Genomic DNA, 21,514 nt, shown 5'->3' on the forward strand with positions numbered 1-21,514 from the left:
TAATCATTTGTATCAATTCTCGAGTGGTAAAAATTGTTAAATTTAGCATCGACACTAACAAATGTTATCGACCCAAACATTACTGCGATAACTTATGAGACATAAGTGAGCATGGGACTGGCCACCATATTCTTCCATCATAATGTTCTAAGCACTTTTACAATTTATTTCTATGAATTACTTTATTTCTGATTTATGACAAGAAAAAAATTGACACACACTGCTGAGCTGCATCTAAAATGTATCTTCAGGTTCTCAGACGATAGTGTATTACACTTCTATGTGGCATAAACTGTTGAACCTGCTGTCCCCCCTAAAGATCCCCTGTCCCCCACCTATAAAAGACAAAAACAGGTCTATGTGGGGGTCGAAGGGTTTAAGACACAAGTCTTAGAATGGGAAAACCTTGCTATGTGTTATGGCATCATGTTGGCGAATGTCCAGGTCAGCAAAAACGATTGCGGTCATATCGTCGATAACATAATTATCTTGAAAGGCGCCATAAGTTATGACAAAAAAAAAAAAAATATGTATTATAGGGGGCGTCCCAGTATCTCACTGCAGCTCGGGTTCGACTCCAGCCCAGGGCTATATGTCCCCCCCCCCCCCCCCCCTCTCTCTCTCTCCTGCCTTTCTAGTCCGTCTCTCACTATCAAATAAAGCTGAAATGCCAAAAAAATAGTCTTTAAAAGAAAAGAGATCGTTTGATAGCTGAAGTGGGCTTCTGCTCCTGAAGCACCAACATCATGAAAAATGACACGCAGAGGTACTATATCACACAGCAAAAGTCCTATGAGTGCAACTATTGTTTAGGCCATTATCTACTTAAGGAATTTATCAAGAGACGAGATGTGACAGGGTCTGGGCAGCTTAGCGCCTCAGCTAAACAACTTCCTGGAGGAAACCCAGAGCGGGGAACCAGGCAGCCGTCTGCAGCATATACCTTATCACAGTTGTTGCTCTCCAACCGGATTCCTGCAGTTTGTTTCCAATCTCTCTCCATAAATTTTGGGCAACAAAGTTCTTAAAAAACTACTGAATAAGAAAAAGTGGCAGAGTCAGACACTAACAATACAGTTGAGAAAAGTGCGGAGGCAAACATACACTTACAAAAACAAACTAACGAAAAGAAAACTTTATGCACTTTGACTTGGAGATGCAAAGCAATGTTTTTGGATGTTTCAGATCAGGAGACAGTTGCCTCTGGGATTTCAAAACTTACTGTTGAACCTCGATGACTTGGGCATAATTCAACGCAACATCCGTGATGTAAACTGCCAGATTGATAACCCCGGTGATGTTCCAGCATGAACACATCCGACCTTTTAACATTTACTTTGAGAGGCCTGTGACCAGGTGCAGCCTGTCTGAAGGTGCTGTAGATGTAGGATGGCATCGCCCGACTGTTTATGGGTTACTGCATCATTCTCTTGACATCTCAAAAAGACGTGGATTATGGCAGAACAACAAACCAACAGCAAAGAACATTCAGTCAATATTATCGCTATGTGAATTATTGCCCTTTTATTATGTAAGTGTAAAGAGGGGTGGGGTCTAAAGGAGGACTAAACATATTTCTTATCAAATATATAAAGGTATATCTATTGGTTAAGATGCTGGTGCCAACCGTGTTAATTTAACAACATAAGCATGATTTCAAATTTGCCAACTGAATGATTAAAACATTATAAGCTTTGTCTAACTTTTACACTACACTTACATCTCACTTGTTTATAGTCCTGTTATCTGTTCGTTTGTGCACTTTATTTTATATTCCACTTTATATTTTTCTGTAAATTTTAATATGTTTCTACTTTGCACTGTCGATTGTTGTTAAATGTTATGCACCTCCCGTCATGTCAAATTCCTTGTATGTTCAACATACATGACAATAAACGGTTCTGATTAACTAGACACTGGAATATAAGAAGATAGAAAAAAACGTTTTCAATTCGGTTTGAAATAGCCCAGTTCCCTTAACTCTTGTAAAAAACACAAATAATGAAGATAAAGGTGTCGTGGCAAGATTACAAATGGGAGCTAATGGGTTAAGTTAACTTCAGTTCAGCTCATTATTAGAACTACTGACAGCGTGAGCAAAGCTTTACCGTTTCCTGCACACAGGACAAGTATTAGAAGTAAAGGATGCCACTGAAATCAATTCCTGTTTTAGTGGTTGACATTAGAGCCACATTATGGCTCTGAGGAAGTGAGCACTTTCCTTTTGTGGTTGGTGAGCCACTGAGAACCAGCAAACTCTCAGGTGGTACTTATGGATGCCAGGCACAGATTTTTAAGAAAGCTTTACTCTACTTGAAGACATTTAACGGTAAATGCTGCGTTACATTTGAGAGTGCCGTGTGCATTTATGGACTGCATCTCTGATGTGTTGCCTGTATTCCCTACAGGTTGCATGGCAGACCTTGGCAACAGATGAGTTGCTGATGCAGAGAGCGTGCAAGCAGGTCACGGGGAGAGGAAACATCTCGGGGTCGGCAGCTCTTTATTTGATTTATATTGATATTATATATTGATTTATCCAGACTTAAAGACATAGGAGTGGCAAGAATCAGACATCAGCTCGGTCAATTCATTAGGTGTGCAATCAAGCTACTCTAAAAGTAAGAACATTTCTCAAAACAATTTAAAATAAAAAAATATGTCACTTGTTTGTAACAGAACTGCTGTTGCTAAATAGATCAATACTGTCAGCATTTGTTTATGCATCTTGGTAAATAATAATACTAAAATATTAAACTTGTGTTTGAAGTAAAGATATGCGGTACTTTTTTATCCATTATGTCCCTGTAATATTATTTGACCTCGTTTTAGCACCATGCATTGTCCAGAACACACAGCAAGGCAGTAATAATTTATATTTAAATTGTTACATCTATATTATATGCCTAAAAGCGTAGCACACTTAATACATTTCCAAATTACGTTGGGGGCAAGATAATTTGGTCCAGATTGGCCAGATTTGGCGGACAGTGTGCTGCCTGTCAACACGTTGTCTCAGCCATCCATCAATAGGACGGTTCTGTCTTTGCTATTCAGACTCACACACGCTTGCACAGTCACACCCCCCGAATTTTCAGTCGTGGCAGAAGTTTGGATTGTTGTGCAATCTGGTCTTAGATACACACATTGTAGGTTTGCACGTAAAGCCTGCACATGTTGCATGCAAGCAATCAAAAGAGAGTAGAGTCTCACCTCAACAGGAACCAGTTTCAACTCGACAGCTCTATCACACAAGCACAGCGGAGTAATAAAGAAACATGGATGTACTTTGACAAACTAAATTACAAAACAACTAATTGACAGGGGAAAGCAGATCATCGCTTAAGAAGAGTAGAATCACGCAATCGAACCCATGACTAATAGAGGAATATGCCACTTGCTGAAACTAAAAATAATTTTTTTTAAAAATCTAAAAATGTCACCATTGTGTGAGTATTAAACTGTCCTGTTGGGCAAAGGCTGATCTGTTAGTGGTAAAACATGGCTGGATATCATAGTGCTATCACCATCTATCCATGAAGTGGAAAATCTAAGCTCTGTCTAGAGCACAGTGGCAATGACTCCAACTGCACATCACAGACTAAAACAATTAACTACAAACATAAGCATGGATAATAGCACAAAGTAACAAATAAATAATCACCTAAAAACCTCTTCACGCCAAATATCCTTCCCAGGCCATGCTGAATGCTGACTGCATGTGAGCCAGTTATATCAACTCACAATGATGAAGGTCTCAGTACTTACCTTAAGTCAACTGGAAACAGTGTTCTTGTGTGCAAATGGATCTTGGGGCAGAAAATGTATTTTAGTAAAGGTTAAAAAAGGGCTGACATTAGGGGTGCAGGGGTAACCAAAGGCTCCAGACTGGGGTTTTTTCGCCACCAAAAAATAATTTCAACTCTCCAGAAGTCAGTGTAAACTGTCAAAAATTTGAATTGCTATCCTTTACGTTTGTTATTGTCATCTACAAAGGTTATTTGTCGCAGATCAACTACGAGCCGTTACACCACTATCTGACATCAGACTCTACACTGAAAGAAAGTATAGAAAGTCTCTCGTGACAGTCATATTGATAAAAAGTCATTATGGCAATATGATGCAATTCCATTGGAAATAGAAATCACACCATTGAGGTTCATGCTGCAGCATCATGCAAAACACGTTGTCCCATTTTTCCAGATTCCCAATTCTATCTTAAAGCCATTTCAACATCACAGCAGATCTCCACGATGCAGATATAAACAATATCTTCATGTAATATTTACAGGGGTGCATCTATGATTAATCTGCCTAAAACAAGGAATTTGTGTTTGGATTTAGGCAGTGTGCAATAAACCCGTTAGATCTCCTGAACAATTATACCGTGTTGTCCTTTGAGAGATCTCCCCCACGGGGACTAAGGTGAGCCGACACCTCGGGGCTTCAGCATAGCACTTCTTGAACAAAGAGGAGCAGCATTTCACATTATGTTCCCAAGTTCACACCTTTTCCAGCATCCAACACTGAATCTTGTCTGGCAGGCAAGCAGAATTAGCATATCATTACACCCCCTACTGTGAAAAGAAAACAGCGGGCTGGGAGGTTAATATTGCTTCCCCGTTAAGCCAGAAGCTCTGCTCGAGTGTTCCAACGGGTCAATTAAACCACCGTGCTAGCGTATTAAAGAGGCAGCAGTTGTAGTTTTTGCATGATGTGTGCAACAAGTATGCATTAGTCACTGGGAATTTAAAACAGGTTTGCATTTTCACTGTTGATTACTCGAGGTGCATTACAAAATAGACCATCATCACCAAGGTCAAACTTGAAGTGATGCACTCCAGCTGTTTTGCTGTTTTTGGTGAAACTCGATAGTATTCTGGAAGTAACAACTAGTAGTAGCAAGATGAACCAGAAACAATGGAAAATTGCGTTGCGTTTGTACTAGTGAGTTGTGCAATTCGTCGACTAGTCGCTTTAACGTTGCTGCCCTCACTAGTCACCAGTCGGTAAACTTATTATTTTAGTAATTTACACATTTAAATTAGATATTGACATATGCCGTCTCAGCTGCTACTGCGGAGAGACGCCACTTTTCCTGCAGCAGCGGCAACTCTCCTCTCCGATCTGAACTCATCAGCTGCTGCCGACTCACTTCCACCGCGTCACGTTGTCCCAGCCCCCCCCCCCCCGCCCCAGGAACAAATATAACAGGCTCCCAGAGACATCTCACTTTGCAGTTATTGGTTGGGAGGAAACCCTGGGGCATCTATGGTAGAACAACTCTTCACAGGCCTGCTATTCATTCTATGGAAAGTTGTAGGTAAATGAATTCAGTGTGGCTGAGATGTCCCGGTTGCCACTAATACCTTGAGGTGAATAAGCAGCTAGGAAATGGATGGGTGGGTTAAAGGAGGGATCATGCAAAAGCCTAGGGAAGTGTAATTTGTGTGCGTGTGTGTGTACAAGCAAAAATAAAGGTAATTCAAACTGCATCCATTGCAAGACAATTGTGACTGAGAATCCATCTTTTAACTATTACTCTGACTGAGTTAGACTCTGACCTTGAACATGCTTGATGACACACTACTAAATGCCAATCGTGTAGAAAAAAAAAAAAAAAGAAACATTTCCTTTCTTTCCTTTCCTGGACAGATAGTCGTGTTTGCCCACATTTTGAGATGAGACATCTTCCTCACCATAATCATCTCCTTACAGAATCAGTGTCCCTGTTACTCAAAATATCTCACTGTCAAAAGCGTTTACTATGCATTTAATATAAGATGCGAGACCAAACTAAATGTATGACTCGCCCTCGATGGGAATTGACCCTAGCTATCCTCTGAATGGTACTATATTAATCTATATACAAGAAAAAAGAAATGGCCCCTGTGGCCGACTTTGGGGCACAGTTAAACAACCGTTTAGCTTTTCAGCGTGTCCACCAACAGTTCCTGTTCCTCCAACATAACGAGCATTCTGTTGAAAGGCCTTAGAGAGCTGGCACCGTTTATAGAAGAAACAATAAGAGGACAGATGTAGGCCAAGACGTAGAATACATTGTGGCCCTGTTTGCTAAAAATAGGCCACATCAGATGCAGAGAAATAATTTGTGACAGGTTAATTTTTCACTTAACACTCAGCCATTTAACCATTTATTAACAGCAGACTAGAAGTCTGCTGTTGGCTGAGAGACACTACTCACTTGGGAAATATGGCTTCATCGATTTAATGAAAGTCAACGATGAGGAATACCAAGCAGACGTTGAAAGAAAAATCATAATAATAATAACATAATTTGTCTTTTTCCAAGGTTTGCTCCCTCACAATAATTGGTATTTATTCCAACAGCTTTAAAAGCAAACCCTCAAGTAAACAGCAGATGAGATATTGACTAATGTGTCTTCTCTTGACCAACACTTTACACAAGACTTTGGAAAGCATCGTGTCTAGAAGAAGATGTATTCTCATTGGGCTGAAACGTGGACAAACAATGGAACTAGTTGATTATTCTGTGCTGTGTCACAATACTGTGACAGCTAGCACACAATGACCCGAACCCTGCGACAACAGAGTAGTACACAGGCAGGTCTGATTGCAAATAGGAGGAACAGAAAAAAACCTTTGAGCTGGAAAAGCACCAAATTGCCATGTGGAACAAGTTTTCATAACCACCGTGTCTGAAGTTAAAAAAATAAGAATACCCGGCAGAGACATTTCAGACTACAAAGCCCCAAAACACTATCTCAAGCTTTATCAAACGCATATCTCACAATGTGCAAAAAACACTACAGTGTCTTATTTGACACATGTGGTTGAATCCTGAGGCCATCGGCCTGTTTTCAGCACACAGCAGGTGAGCACGGCTGCATTATCTGATCTGCTCGGGGGCTAAATAATGACAAACTACACGGACATCCAGTTAAAGCTAAAGTGCATGCTGGGTAGTCCAACCTGTGCGCTCACTGTGTTGATTTTACTGCTTTAACTGTCAACAAGATGTCACAGACAAAATGGTGGCACGGCCCAGAACAAATGCCCTCTTTTGCTTAGGGAAATAAAAAATGTCATTTAAAAACACAACCAGCACTGAAGGTAATGTTAAAAATAAAGAAACTTAAGACTATAAACAGTCATGTTTGTTTAGGCAACAGCCCCCCGAGAGCTTCCAACGGTGGAGAAGAAGGGGAAAGGTGTGACCGTGGAATTGGGCTGATGCGACAGATAACAGAGAGAAGGAGCAGAGAGAGAGGAGAAGGAGCAGAGAGAGAGGAGAAGGAGCAGAGAGAGAGGAGAAGGAGCAGAGAGAGAGGAGAAGCGCAGAGAGAGAGGAGAAGGAGCAGAGAGAGAGGAGAAGCGCAAAGAGAGGAGAAGCAGAGAGGGTTTGATTCATGTGTCAGACTAGAGGCTCTTTGTTACTGCCAGAGAGGAGAAAGCCGGCCTGGAGAGAGGACGAGGATCGCCCTCGCCCGCCCGACCACTTGTGCTATTGTGTTGCAACTGAAGGGATGGTCTGTGGGTTTGTTGCATTCTTGTCTCCATCATATGCAGATACTGCACAGAGGGAATTTAAAGAGGGTGCCATGTTGATTCTCAGGGTTGTAAGTCCAACGTTATTGCAGCGATTATTGATTAATAGGCAACATTTAGTAATCGTTACCAATACCACCAGGGCTGGATAAGTGGAAAAATCAAATGATATGGTCTTCAAAAGGTCTGGCAAAAAATACTTTATTATATCAAAACTTTCCTGATACCCTATCTCACAGCAGCCATTCTTAGTTATTCTAGTTAAAAAATAGCCTCTGCTGATACCATAAGCAAAGCTCGTAAAATCAATTTCACGATTTTAAAAACATAAATTCAAGTCACAGCTACTTTGCATGATTCTCCCCTGCAGTGGTGTGGAGACTATTTTAAGAAACACAGAGAAGATGCAGTTTAGAACAATTAATTTCACTTATGACAGCCGGCATCTCAAGAGGAGGATCCTCCGTGTCAACATCAGTACAAGAGATGATAAAGTGGGCAACAACGCACCACCAAGCAGAGGCTGTGCATGTTCCTACAAAGAACGACACCTTGAAATAATCCTGAGCAGATATAATAAACCAGATTTTCTCTTTGACACTTAAAAAGGTGCAGAAGGTCTGAAATTCAAAACAGAGCACGGTGGCTACTTTTTCTGTAGTTGCAACTTCCAAAGGAAACTAAATACAGGAACATAGCATGAAATATTTACACACCTGAAACATAACAACCTTTATTCTGTAGTTTCAGCCTAATATAGATTTAAGGGCTGCAATGATTCATTTCATTGTGCATTAATCGGTTGATTATTTTCTCGATTAGTTGTTTGGGACATAGAACGTCCGAAAATGGTGGAAACATGTCGATCAGTGTTTCCCAAAGCCCAACATGACGTCGTCAAATGTCTCGTTTTGTCCACAAGTCAAAGATGTTACGAAAAGAAACCCGAAAATATTTACATTTAAGAAGCTGGAATGATTTTCTAAATAGTCCTGTAATAGAACAGAATCACTTTGCTTTGTGAAGACATGGAGTCACTAATGTTTAGTCCCCAAAATGGACATATTAAATATGAAATTAATACAAAGATCACAATTGATGGGGACCTTGAGTCTTTGGCACTCTTAATGCATGCAGCATATATTAAAAGGAAAACAAATATAACAATGTAAAGTTTAAAATCCGTAAAGACGACAAACGGTGACATGAACAGTGCACGGATGCATTTCTAGCAGCCGACCATGTGAGCTTGACTTCAGGTGAAGCCAAAGTTACATTCCACACAGTCACCCATCTCCTGTGTCACCGAACAGAGGAGCCACGGAGCTTTACATCAGTCGATGGCTTACAGAGAAGCTTCTAGAAGACTCAGTGGAAGGCAGCGCTGGGATGTTAAAGAGCGATAATTAAAGTGATATTGGAGCACGTGTTGCATCGGGGTTTTCCCCATCTGCATATGCAGTGCACACAGTTTACAAAGCAGACTGTTTTTTATGTACAGTCATTACATAGTTATAGGATGGTCATAATGCTCTAATTTATGCACTCTTGTTTCTCTTTCTGTGTGTTAACGTTGATATTTCCACTTAATATAGAGGAGCAGGGAACACTCATTTGCATTGTGGAAATCACCTATAATCATCCTACATAAGGAGATGTCATGTGTTAAATAAGAAAACTGTCTTTGAGTAAATGTGTACTTTTAATATTAACTGCCTGCTAGCTCAGCAGTTTCCCAGTTAAGGCCGTCCCAGTGTCGACTGAAAATGACAGAGTGGATAGATACGTCGCTCGATAGTATTTGTTGCAACCCGACTGAGAATTAACGCCACACTTTGCAAATCCTTGCAACTTCTCGGCATCTCGTTTTAGGTTGGCGAGACGAAGAAAACCAGAACAGGGCTGCTTCCTGTAAAGCTGTGGTCTGCTTACAGCACAGGAGCTCACACAAAGCGACTGCACGTTGCCACCTGCCATAAAAGATGAAGGAAACGAGTGACTAGGAAAGAAAGTCACACATTAACAAAGTACAACAGAGACCCAGATATGTTTCTCAGGAGCTGGCAGAACAAACCAGAGCTAAAACACGAGCGACCATTGGACCATTTGGAAGTTGACAGGTAGTCAGAATAAGGTCTCCGGTGGTTTCTCTGGCCTCTTCACCAGGATCTTTGTGGGGTGCAAGAAGCATCCTGCGTGATAAGTGTGTGTGATCGTGTGAGCTGACAGCGGCCGCCCGGTGTTTTATCTGAACCACTCTGGGTTTCATTCGTTTTTTTCGGTGCCACAAACTAACCAATTAGATTGTAGAAAGCTTCATAGGGTTGTGAAGTAGGGCGTTGATTCTCAGTGGAAATGGGAGCAGCCCTTTCACATCATTAGTATTAGTCCTTTGTTTCAGTGTAGAATATACTGCATTCTGCTGCTTTGAATGCTAATATAGGTGTTTCAACAATAAACAACTAAAAGCCAACGTAAAGAAAGTCAGGGGAAGTTTTACTTTCGGTTCTGTAGAGCAAAGATGCCACATTTTCTGAAGGACGCTGTGCGTGTACCGGCCACTTATTTCAATTAGCCACTGAAAAAAGAAAATGTTGAAGTGTGATAAAACTGCACTTATGCTTGGTTTTCAAAGCAAGAAAAAAGAAATGAAGAAAATAAATGTTGTGAAGTTCACTGCCTCCTGCTCTTCAAAAACACTTTGATATTGTCAACCGAGACAGGTACGACCCACCGAGCAACGACGAGGCAACCGAAACGTCTCAGCAGCAGACTATGAGAGAATACAGTTAATGAGTGGCTGTGTGTTTAGGATACCATTACCATACCAGTTTATATATTAACAGTTAGGTATTACAAGGACGAGGCTTTGAAAGGGTTCAACTCCACATTCTCAACTTTACTTTCACTTTGAACTGAAGCAGACATACTGTCGTACCCTTAACAGAAGTGTAGTGTGAGGTACAGCTCCTTTACAGCATAATGAGCTGCTTCTTCTGTTCATAACTCCAGCCCGCGTGTCACAAGTCATCACAACCGCTGTTTGAGGTCACGCTAGTATATTTCGAGCCAATCCTCCGGAGGAAACTATGTTGCATTCAACCAGATACAGCGGAGGACTCGCGCGACCGAGATACTGCTAAAGAGAGGAGTCTGGCCTCTGGTAAATCAGATTATGAAGGAGCTGAGGATGTGGAGGGAGGTGAGCATAATGGAATGCTTGGAGCCATCGCTCAAAGCCCTAAAATGACACTGGCCATGTTAAACATGGAGTCCCAGGGGAACAGACGGAGCCGCACACTGATATTTATGGCAAAAGAAATGCCCGGCTGACTCTCCGGCTCAAGGAAATTCAAAAAGTAATTAGAAGCCATCTCTCTTTGGACTGTGCAGCTGAAAACAATACCTCCTTGTGATAGTCATCATATTTTCCGTCCTTAAATCTAAAGCCACTAGGCAGTCACGTGTTCTTCTGACTCTCGGAACAAAGCCGTGACTAAGGAAGCAAGCTATTTGAGTCATCTCTATCAAAGTATTCCATTCAATGTTTAGCTTTTATTAAAAAAAAAATTCTATATTTTCTCCTAAAGAAAAACCCCACAAATGTCCCTTTTGCCAACATGAGCCACTGGCCTTATTTTCAAATAAGCATCCTGCTGGAGCTGAAACGCTATGTTAATAAATCAATTCAATATTTGCTGCTTGCAGCTTCTCAGATGAGAGGATTTGCTGCTGCTCTGAGAACTTGTGAGTGACATTTTTCAACATTTTCTTTTAGTAACCAAAAGATTATTTGATATTAATGAAAATTGTTAAACTATAAAATACAATGTGTCAGTTTACATCCTAGGCTTAGCATGAATAGAATATGATGTAGTTGCTATCGCTAAAATCTTCAACTTTTGATCTGTATTTATGCTTTCTTGTGGTGCCCATGAAGGCCTGGTGGTTGGATGATTAGTCGTGATAAGTGTCCTCACTACCTCACCGTGCGGGTTGGCGTTGGAGCAAACTGGACTACAGACATGGAGGATGAGCCTCCCTTTTTCCAAAAAAGGACTCCATTGTGTTGCCACAGTGACAAAGCAGTTTTACTGGTTCCAGCTCCACCTCTCTCTTCCACCTCCTTTCCTCCCACCTAACCAGCCAGACTCTGTAAGAGCATGGCCTTCCTCTCCTTCACGCTAAACTTCCTAGTTACCTGTAGTTTCATTAATTCTCGTGCAGGTGCTGCAAAGTCATTTCATAACTCGGGGGAAGCCAAAGGGCCATCAGTGCTGCAGACATTCAAAGCTGGATAAGGAATGTAGGGCCAACAGGTATTAGACAAATAACACACACACACACACACACACACACACACACACACACACTCTGCCTGACCTGGATATGTCACAAAAAGCACCAGCTGATTTGCTTGAACAGCTTTGCTGCCATGCTCACTCTCCTGACGTAGCATCCTGTCTTATTTCATTAAAAACCTAATAATTGCATGTGGTTACACAATTAGACCATCATTTAAATTGTAGGAGGCATATGAAAGTAGACAAATAAAGTTATTTGCACTGAAACTGCAACAGCCTCCAAACACTGTAGCTATCTGATACACAATGCATATAAAGAATTCACCATTTCATATTAGGGCAACGAGAATAAAAGTAATCTAGCTCGTGACATTTCCCAATGTGTGGCTCTCACCATAAAGTATTCCACTTAATTTTGTGTTGCAAGAGCATCCACGCCTATTTTGTTATTTTCTTCGCAGATGAGGATGATGTCAGACTTTTGCAAACATTTAGATGTCACTTGACAGTAGCCGCCCCCCCCGCGTGACACCATGCTATCTAAAGGCCCCATCCTGAGCTCTCTGTAATCAGCTTACCAGGTTGAACACCGTCTCCACAATGTCTCGGTTGGAAACTTCCCCAACTTCCACCAGGCCAGCAAGCACGGCGAATTTCATCTTGATCCCCCTGATGGGCACTCCGGGGTTGAGCGCCATGGCGCCCGATCTCCCGTCCTTTCCATCACCTGGCTGCGCAGCGCCCGCTGTCTCCTCGCTAGCCATTTGCTAAGGAAGGACGGGACAGGTGGTGCGTTCACAGGTAAGGCACCTGTTCACCCTTCCAATGGGGACGGTGCAGCCGATCGTCGGGAGGAGGAGAAAGAGGGCTCTATCTGCCCTTCAGCTGGGTGTTGTTGACACACAAAGCAAGCGTTTTTCTCCCCATCCAAAACAGTTTAGCTAAAGTGGGCAAAACAAGGCGCAAAGATAGCGTGTTCGCCGTTGACACTGCGGGACTGGACGTGTCGCCGCTTCACTCCACAGTGAACTACTCCTCTCCCCACTGGTCCGTAACTTGATCCCAGACGGATGGATTAATGTCGTTTAAAAGCCGCGAGGAAGTCGGCTGCAGGTAACACGGAGGGGAGAGCAGGTGAAGAAGAGCTCGCCCTTAACCTCCGGTCCTCTTCTGCTCGTTCAAATGACTTTAATATCTCCGTACAGCAGTGGAAGTTCCTATTGTCACTGAGTCCAGACACTTGACAGGTATCGCGCTTTGGCAGAAGCGTAAAACTCACAAACTGGAGAAGGGGGGGGGGGGGGGGGTTAAGTCCGTCAGCAGCTCTCCGGCAGAAGTCGACAAAAAGGACGGCTTGCCCGCTCGGTCCTACCCGGCAAAAACTCCTCAGACTTGCTCAAACGTCAACGTTAACCCAGCTGCGCTGCATTCTCTTCCTGATTTACCCCGGTAGCTTCAGCTCGTCACCGCCATGACAGTGTAGCCCTTGAATGAGTGACGCATGCGCAGTGGGGCGCAGTCTATTCAGCTCATTGGCAGGTGTGTGCCGCTCAGGTGGCTCTCCGGCACGACACGCCGGGATTCAGTCACAATCAACTGCGCTGTCATGTTTATTCAGTAACAGCGACTTACGTTTCATCCTCCTGGCAGGGTTTATGAAGGCAGTGGTGCAAAATAACGCAATTACTCAAGTAGGTTACTGTACTTGAGTACAATTTTGATGTGTACTTCTACTCCACTACATTTCAGGGGATAACATTGTACTTTTTACTCCACAGAATTGTCTCACAATTAAAGTTACTAGTTTCTTCCTACATAACAAATACGATATGCTTGTTGTAGAGTATGATGCAGTATTGTACTACTAGTCTACCCATTAGTATACAAACTATCTATAATTGGCTCAGCAATGACACACTTTAACATTATTATGCTCCTGTGATAAAAACATAATAATGTATTAAATATTCTTAACACTTTGAAAAAAGCCATTTTGCATAATGAGTACTTTTACTTTTGATACTTTACTGTAAGTACACCTTGCTAATAAAACTTCTGTTATTTTACTTAAGTAACAATTTAAATGCAGGACTTTTTCTTGTAATACTATTTTTAAACCATGATATTTATGCTTTTACTTTAGTAAAGGATCTGGGTCTTCCACTGCTGGTATTTAATGCTGCTCTACACTAAAACTCCATGAGATATAAAATATTGTATGTTTTACTGCGCTACATTTACCTCAATGCTATACTTACTTTGCAGAAGTTTTTACATTGAAAATATCATAAATTAATTTAATCTGATGCAATGCTCTAAACCACATAACTGTATATAAGATAAGATCAGCTTTATTGATCCACTACAGGAAAATATGTCATCACAGCTGAAGTACTACAGATGCATACTAGATAAGTAAGTAAAATAAAAATACGGATGAATACATTCTACACATATGCACATGAGTACTTTTACTTTTGATACTTTAAGTAGATTTAGCTGATAACACTGTTGTACTTTTATCTCAGTAAAGGTTTGAATGTAGGACTTAAACTTGTAATGGAGTGTTGTTACATTGTATTACTTCTTCTACTTGCGTAAAAGGCTCTGAATACTTCTTCCACCAAAGTTCAGTTAGAATTTCCTCTGACACACTTATGTGAAAACAAGCAGCCATAAAGATAAGAGAACTGACTTCTGCCACTAATCTAATATTTTTGTATTAAGAACTGAAAAGGTCATGGCAGAACAATAAAAAACAGATATACTTTCACACATTGTTTTATATTTTTGTTTGTCAATTTTTCTATGTTCTATTATGTCTCTTGAGTTGCATTGTGTTAATTGTTATGCACCAAATCACCATGAGAAATCTCTTGTATGTGCAATACTTGACAATAAAACTGCTTCTGATTCTGATTTTGAATAAATCTTTAACCCAAAAAGTAGATATTGTATGAATTTAGAAGATCATTCAGCTGTAGAAAAGCACACCTCAGAATGTGACGGATGAAAAAATACCATAAACTACTAACCCTTAAAAGGAAACTTCTATTTTTAGGTAGTCTAATATGCTGAACAAGCACCAAACACTGATTTGTGCTGTGACAAAAATATAAAGAGGGCGTTGAAATGTAGTTCGAACTTTGTTTTTCTGCAGCACAACAGCACATTGACAGATGTCTGCATCCCCAGGCAGTTGAAAGCCAACATTAAAGCAAAGTGACAGCTCTGCTTTGCTTGCCTTTTCAAATCACCGCCATCAACCCAAGTCATGTGAGACGTTTACATAGCTGCATGGACGAGAGGTACCAGTTTCATGTCTGTTATTGCATGAAGAAAAATCCGATTAATTATGATCTGCACGTAAACGATGCCCACTTGATAAGTAGTTATCTGCTCCCTTTGTCGACTCATCCTGGTGACTTGGTATTGGCTCTGCAGGACGGCTGTGCAACTATGCGTGTTGTTGCCACAGAGGCAGCTGGCGTCACTGTTACCACTGACCTCCCATAAGTGTAGCTGAGCCCTCGGGGACGCTGGGCGTCATGGAAGCCAGCAGCACCACCCAAGAGACGCAGGCCTCGTCTCTGATGTAATGACCTGAAATCAGAAAGACTTGTTCACTGCAGCCCAAAGGAAGACCTTCTTGAATACGGCCTTGGAAGGCTTTCATTGACCTTTGAGTTAAACATGGACCCTGCCTTATTATTATTCTAAGCTCTATAGAGATAATTAGACTCCAAGATTGAGACATTCAGTGGCAAAGTTTTACTGCAATCATCTTTTGCTCTCTTCATGCCATCCTGTTCGTAGGTCTCACTATGAGAGCAGAAGATTATCATTTCTGCAAATGATTTAGTGTCAAATAAAACAGTTAAAATCAATGACAACTTCCCAAGAGTTTTACTGTAATATTGTGTCAGACTAAAGCTTGCAAGATTCCCTCTAAACACACTGAAAGCAGAGGAAAGTACATTAATGAGGACAAAAGGGAATTCCAAGCCATCAATATAATTTTGGTGCTTGTATTAAACAGAACAGCAGACATTTTAGATGAAATAAAAAATATTTATAAATTTGGTGTAAAAACAAGAGGAAGAAAACATCTGCAAGCTAAAAAAAAATAGCCGTATGCTGATGTTGTTGTTTGTAAAGTCTCAAAACATTTTAGGTGATTTTACTTTTTTTTAAATATTGGTAACACCACCAGCTGCGTTGGAGAATAAGAATCTTGATAGACAAGTTAGGGTCTCTCTGCTGCAGTGTCTCCACCTCTGTCTAATGACAGTTCCACTTCTGAAATTTTCAAAACAGTCTTGCAGGCACAGAGACACTGCCTTTGTCAGACTTTTGTTACTTGTTTGGATACGAACACATACATGTGTTTACTTCACCAATGGGTCTGATCAACAGTCATTTAACAGTCTGGAATATTACACTATGAACACTTTTTTTATTCTGATTTGATTTTACCAACAGACAAAATTCTTCCCTTTGTTACAATAACAGTGTGGGTGGATAACAAGCTACACACCCTCATGATGTGTTTACACACTGAGAGACTGGTTCTACCGGCTCAGAGATCACGATGTTGGCTTTTCTTTAATGATTTAAGTAATCATACCACCGTTACTGATCACTTTAATTAAAAAATAAGTACCAAATAAACACAATATATTACATGATATGCATGGAAGCAAATATAGGCTGTGACAGTGTGATTTTTTTAAAGAAATTAATATCTTGTGAAATTAAATCCATGTTAAATAATGATGAATTTACAGCTTTGAAATGTTTTACATATTCTTTTATTTATTTGGTTTGAATTCCCCTTTTTTAAACTCTCAGTAGGTAATTTGTTTTTTAGTTTCAGAAACTTGATACCGGCCTACGTCTTTAGAGGAATTCAGAAACTGAAAGGATTTTCCTGTTTTTCTGTATTAATTGATTTCCAAATTCAATTCAATGGCTAATATAGAGTATTCCTCCAATATTAGTGTATTTCTTATTTATTTCAAGTCTGTATTCCACTGTATGGAATGGGGGTTGTTTGTTTGTGTAAAAGGATGAAACAGGAAATTTCACACTTAGGTATTCAGCTGCTTATAAGATCAACAAATAGCATCTATTTGCTTTAAATTATTTACTCGGTTATTTCACAAGGTCCATGCCATTAGAATATGTTTTTTTACCTTTTACCAGGAGAGGGCGCCTAAAGAAACGTCTAGGACTCGCGAGAAAAGACAAATCTCACGTCAGAGCTCGTTCTCTTTAACTCTCGCGGTATTTCTGTCTTCCTCCTCTTTCACTCCCTGTAGCCAACATGGCAGTCGGCAAGAATAAGAGGCTGACCAAAGGCGGCAAAAAAGGTGCCAAAAAGAAGATGTAAGTAGAAAATTCTTACATTGTTACACGACACAAGCTTTTCCCTTTTCACTGGTGTCACGTTGGTGCGAGATGTGTGAAGGATGAAGCCGATTTCAAGTAGATGTTATTGGGTCAGCGCTAGTCTCGTCACCGGCCTCTGTGGCGCTGGATGAAGTCGCAACATGCTGTGTTCCTTTTAACTCTTGAGCTGTTGTATTTAGTCGTAATTCAGTTCACATATACTTGTATGTTTTTTTTATAAATGCATATTATAAAGCTGTGGCAGTTTGGCCGCGTAGTTATTCCACGTATTATTCGCTATAAGCTGCTAACGTTGCATGCTAGCTTGGATTTAGCCGAGCTTACCTATCAACATGGCAGCCGAAAGACACAATTAACTTGGGTGATTGCTCATCAGGTTAATGTTGTACGACATGTATAAACAACCCAAGTATCTAAATTGTATAATCACGTTGTTAATGGCCGCTAGCGAATCGATCAGATGGAAGTAAACCCTATCGGTGCCTTTTGCAGTGCGTGCTGCTTTGCTAGCAGCAAGTGTGCTCTGAAGCTCGCTCTGCAACCCCGTCCATGTGTGGTGGTGGACCGGTATATCTACTCAACGAGTTGGCTCTGAGTTCTTGTCTCTCTCTCTCTCCTGCAGTGTCGACCCCTTCTCCAAGAAGGACTGGTATGATGTCAAGGCACCAGCCATGTTCAACATCCGCAATATTGGCAAGACCTTGGTCACCAGGACTCAGGGAACCAGTAAGTCTTCATAGTGTTAAATTCTCCATATGTGGGGATCGGTGCATTAACAGTCAGCATATAAGGATTGAGGCTATTTATAGTACACAAAGTGTTGGATTTTCCCCATCACCAAGGCCCCACTGATTCCCCATACTGTCATTATTTTCATTCCTACATGTACTTTTTTTCCTAACGTGTTTGTTTATTCCCAACCACTTAGGAATTGCCTCTGACGGTCTGAAGGGACGTGTGTTCGAGGTGAGCCTCGCTGACCTGCAGAACGACGAGGTGGCCTTCCGCAAGTTCAAGCTCATCACCGAGGATGTTCAGGGCAAGAACTGCCTGACCAACTTCCACGGCATGGACCTGACCCGCGACAAGATGTGCTCCATGGTCAAGAAATGGCAGGTAATGATCATGGTTTTTATTTTAATACGGCAAGGCCTTCTGAAAATATCACTGTAGCTGTTGAGTTTGGCAATAGTAACAAATTAACATTTATTTAACCTATTCTCAAATATTTTCCACAATAAAGTATTTTATATGTATATGCCTTGGATAAAAATTAAGGATGAGTACTATTACAACGTAAGCTGGTTCTAGGAGCAGTGCTAGTGTACAATGGAAGTTGGGTTGTGACTGGAGGGTCAGTTGGACTGCCTGGGAATGTTTCACAAAATGGTAGTTTAGGTTTCTCCTTTAAGGGGCTTGGTCAGCTCTTAGGTGCCAATTTTCTTCAGTAACAGTTTAGAACTGTTACTGAAAAAGCTTGTGAGTCACTGATTTAGTCAATACCACGGTTTATTATGAGAGTATTCTTAGAATATTAGAGCCAGTGGGTGAAACAGAAATATGTAAATTTGAGAAGTGACTGTTTAGTTGTGATTTTTGTCGTGAGATAACTGTTTGATAAGTGTGAGGTCTCCTGAAGAGCAATATTCTGCACAAGTTCCGTTAATATTAAAGCCTGAAGAGGATAGTTTGCTCCATGAAAAATGGAAGAGAAGTTCAGTTAGGCCGATTTAGTTTTTTCCAGCCCCTAAATAAATTATAAATCAATTTGGTTAAGCATCAAATGTACTTGTGATTCCTGAAAGAATAGTTTATGGAATGAATATGAAAGATGGGGAGAAGTGGTTGAACATTATTCATCCTGTAGTAACTTTTCTTAAATTGCACTTTCTAAAACTTTAACTAATGTTAAATGATAAGCGGTTACCCAACACCAAGTGAATAAAACTACAGTCTGGTGCAGATATTGTGACAATGTACCTTGTTTAAAGAAGGGAATGTGGTAAGAAGCATAGCAGCCAAAGGTCTATACAGTAATGCATATCACAAACTAAAAGGTGGCATGTTGAGACTTCTGTGGTGTAGTTTTTCCCCTATGGAGTCTAACCAGAATGCATTTGTTCTTTCTGCTCAGACTATGATTGAAGCCCATGTGGATGTGAAGACAACCGACGGCTACCTTCTGCGTCTGTTCTGCGTGGGTTTCACAAAGAAGCGCACCAACCAGATCAGAAAGACGTCTTACGCCCAGCACCAGCAGGTCCGTCAGATCCGCAAGAAGATGATGGAGATCATGACCCGCGAGGTTCAGACCAATGACCTGAAGGAAGTTGTCAACAAGATGTAAGTCATGTGCAGCTGAATGACCATTTGTTAAAAGTATTTTAAAATACTTACAAGTCTTTCAAATTGAAGCTCCGTCAAAATATAATTCTTATTTGCTTCAAGTGGAGCCGCTGTCAGTAGTGGCTTGATTGCATTCAAATAGAAATATCAAACATCTATTACATTTAGTTATTTACAGAGCGTCGTGGCTTTAGCTGATTAAATGTTATTAATGGATAATTGTCCATTTTGTTGATGGTGACATTTTTGCAATTTTCCTTGTGCTCAGTTAAACATGCCAGTTTAAGGCTGTTTTTGACCAAATACATTCTTGGTCGACTAACGCACGAATGATTTAGTTAACGAATAGATTAGTTTGCTGTAAAACACAAAGAATCACACAAAAGCATCTCTTTAAATCTTGTTTACCAGAGATATGTTGCATAAATGTCTTGGAAATATGTCATTCAGTATGAAAAAATGACTAGAGAAAGCTTAGTCTATTTAGAGAAAAACAATTGGTCGTCTAAGAGGGGGTAGCTCTGTCAGTTTATGCAGACTTGTGTAGAAAGTGTTTTTGCATTAATGTGTTGATTGGTGTGTTCAGGATCCCTGACAGCGTTGGTAAGGACATTGAGAAGGCCTGCCAGTCCATCTACCCTCTACACGACGTCTTCGTTCGCAAGGTCAAGATGCTGAAGAAGCCCAAGTTTGAGTGTAAGTGATGCACGGCTGTAACACAGGCTGTGTTTTTATTTTCCACCATCAGTGGGAACGCATGATGACTAACAGTTTTGGTCCCAGATGATTGCCTGATTACTACCCATTGAGATCACCTGGTGTTCCCATGCAAGAAAACCATTCTGTTTTCATTGGTTGTGTGGAAGGGTGAAGCAGGTTTGCTCACACTGGTTTCCAGGTGAAATCCTGAATGGGCTTTGAGGTGTGATGGATGCAATGTCATGACAGCATCTTTGCAGTTTTCACTTCAATCATCCAGCTGCTTAAATTTGCCAGTGTCCTCCTTAACCGTTAGTTAAAAGCTGTTTGTGTTCTGTTGCAGTGGGCAAACTGATGGAGCTCCACGGTGAGGGCGGAGCCACCAGCACTGCAAAGCCAACCGGTGATGACACTGGAGCCAAGGTCGAGAGGGCTGATGGCTATGAGCCTCCTATCCAGGAGACAGTCTAAAACACCTTTAATAAAAAATGTAAATGACCAACAAACTCTACTGTTCTCCTTCTGGCTCATGTTTTTGTGCATATAGAACTATAGGGGGTAGTAGACAATATAGAAACTGGTGCAAGCTGTGAAATTAAATCCAATAGCCCTGCAAAAACCATGAAGCTTGAGACCACCACATAGTATTTATAAGGTGTAATAAAGGAGCCTAAACTGTATAAAACTACACATTTTGCATTAATTTTACCTCTAGTTTCCAATATTTGAATCCAGGGGTAACGTGCTTCCAGTAAATAAAACATTTTTCTGCAATGAATTGGATAATCTAATGTTGGTGAAGCTCAGCAAAACTCAACCGGTTTTGTTTTCATTAACTCGAGGTTACAACCATCCTTGGATAGGTTTAAGTTGTGCGTTGGTTCTACATGTAGACATTTCTTTATTCATGCATCACAGAAGTTGTCATCCTGATCTGGTAGCAACATTTTATTCCTTTCAAGGTTCTGACCTTTATTTGAACCTTATTTCATGTAAAAATCCAGGTTACGGTAAAGTAGGAGATATCTTCAAGTAATCACACTTGAAAAATGTATATTATAACTGATGGGAGGAAAATAATGAAACCACTAGTTGGTGCAAATGCACAGTTGAAGAATCCAAAACTGCTTATGAATCAACACTACATTTAGATTGCCATCCAGCTTTACATATGTTTATTTATAGTTATTCTGTCAACATTATAAGTTAAGGCATCAAATTAA

At 40.7% G+C, this 21,514-nt stretch overlaps 2 protein-coding genes and 1 long non-coding RNA gene across 5 annotated transcripts in view; 1 reads left to right on the forward strand and 2 right to left on the reverse strand.

Moving 5' to 3' along the window:
- The window catches only part of lrba (LPS-responsive vesicle trafficking, beach and anchor containing), a 176,545-nt gene extending 163,099 nt beyond the window's left edge, over positions 1-13,446 (reverse strand). For 2 of the 3 annotated variants that reach the window (XM_076091417.1, XM_076091415.1), the window contains exon 1: positions 12,413-13,446. In XM_076091417.1, the coding sequence (XP_075947532.1) occupies positions 12,413-12,598 (186 nt within the window). In that variant the 5' untranslated portion in view covers positions 12,599-13,446. The remainder of the gene's footprint in view (positions 1-12,412) is intronic. The other variant, XM_076091416.1, reaches the window with a different exon arrangement.
- A 721-nt stretch (positions 13,447-14,167) lies between these two features.
- On the reverse strand, positions 14,168-17,774 carry LOC142949656 (uncharacterized). The gene is made up of 2 exons (XR_012954056.1): positions 17,242-17,774; positions 14,168-15,437 (listed from the first exon to the last, which is right to left on the reverse strand). It is a non-coding gene; the product is annotated as an uncharacterized LOC142949656 (long non-coding RNA).
- On the forward strand, positions 17,074-20,797 carry rps3a (ribosomal protein S3A). Its single transcript, XM_076091420.1, has 6 exons — positions 17,074-17,222; positions 17,869-17,972; positions 18,175-18,362; positions 19,381-19,589; positions 20,179-20,288; positions 20,635-20,797. Exons 1-6 carry the CDS (start codon positions 17,161-17,163, stop codon positions 20,760-20,762), a joined length of 801 nt encoding a protein of 266 aa, XP_075947535.1. The 5' UTR covers positions 17,074-17,160; the 3' UTR covers positions 20,763-20,797.
- Positions 20,798-21,514: the final 717 nt, after the last annotated feature.

The sequence above is a fragment of the Anarhichas minor genome, unplaced genomic scaffold (genome assembly GCF_050575085.1).
Source record: "Anarhichas minor isolate MPS153535 unplaced genomic scaffold, ASM5057508v1 ptg000014l, whole genome shotgun sequence".
Lineage (NCBI taxonomy): Eukaryota > Metazoa > Chordata > Actinopteri > Perciformes > Anarhichadidae > Anarhichas > Anarhichas minor.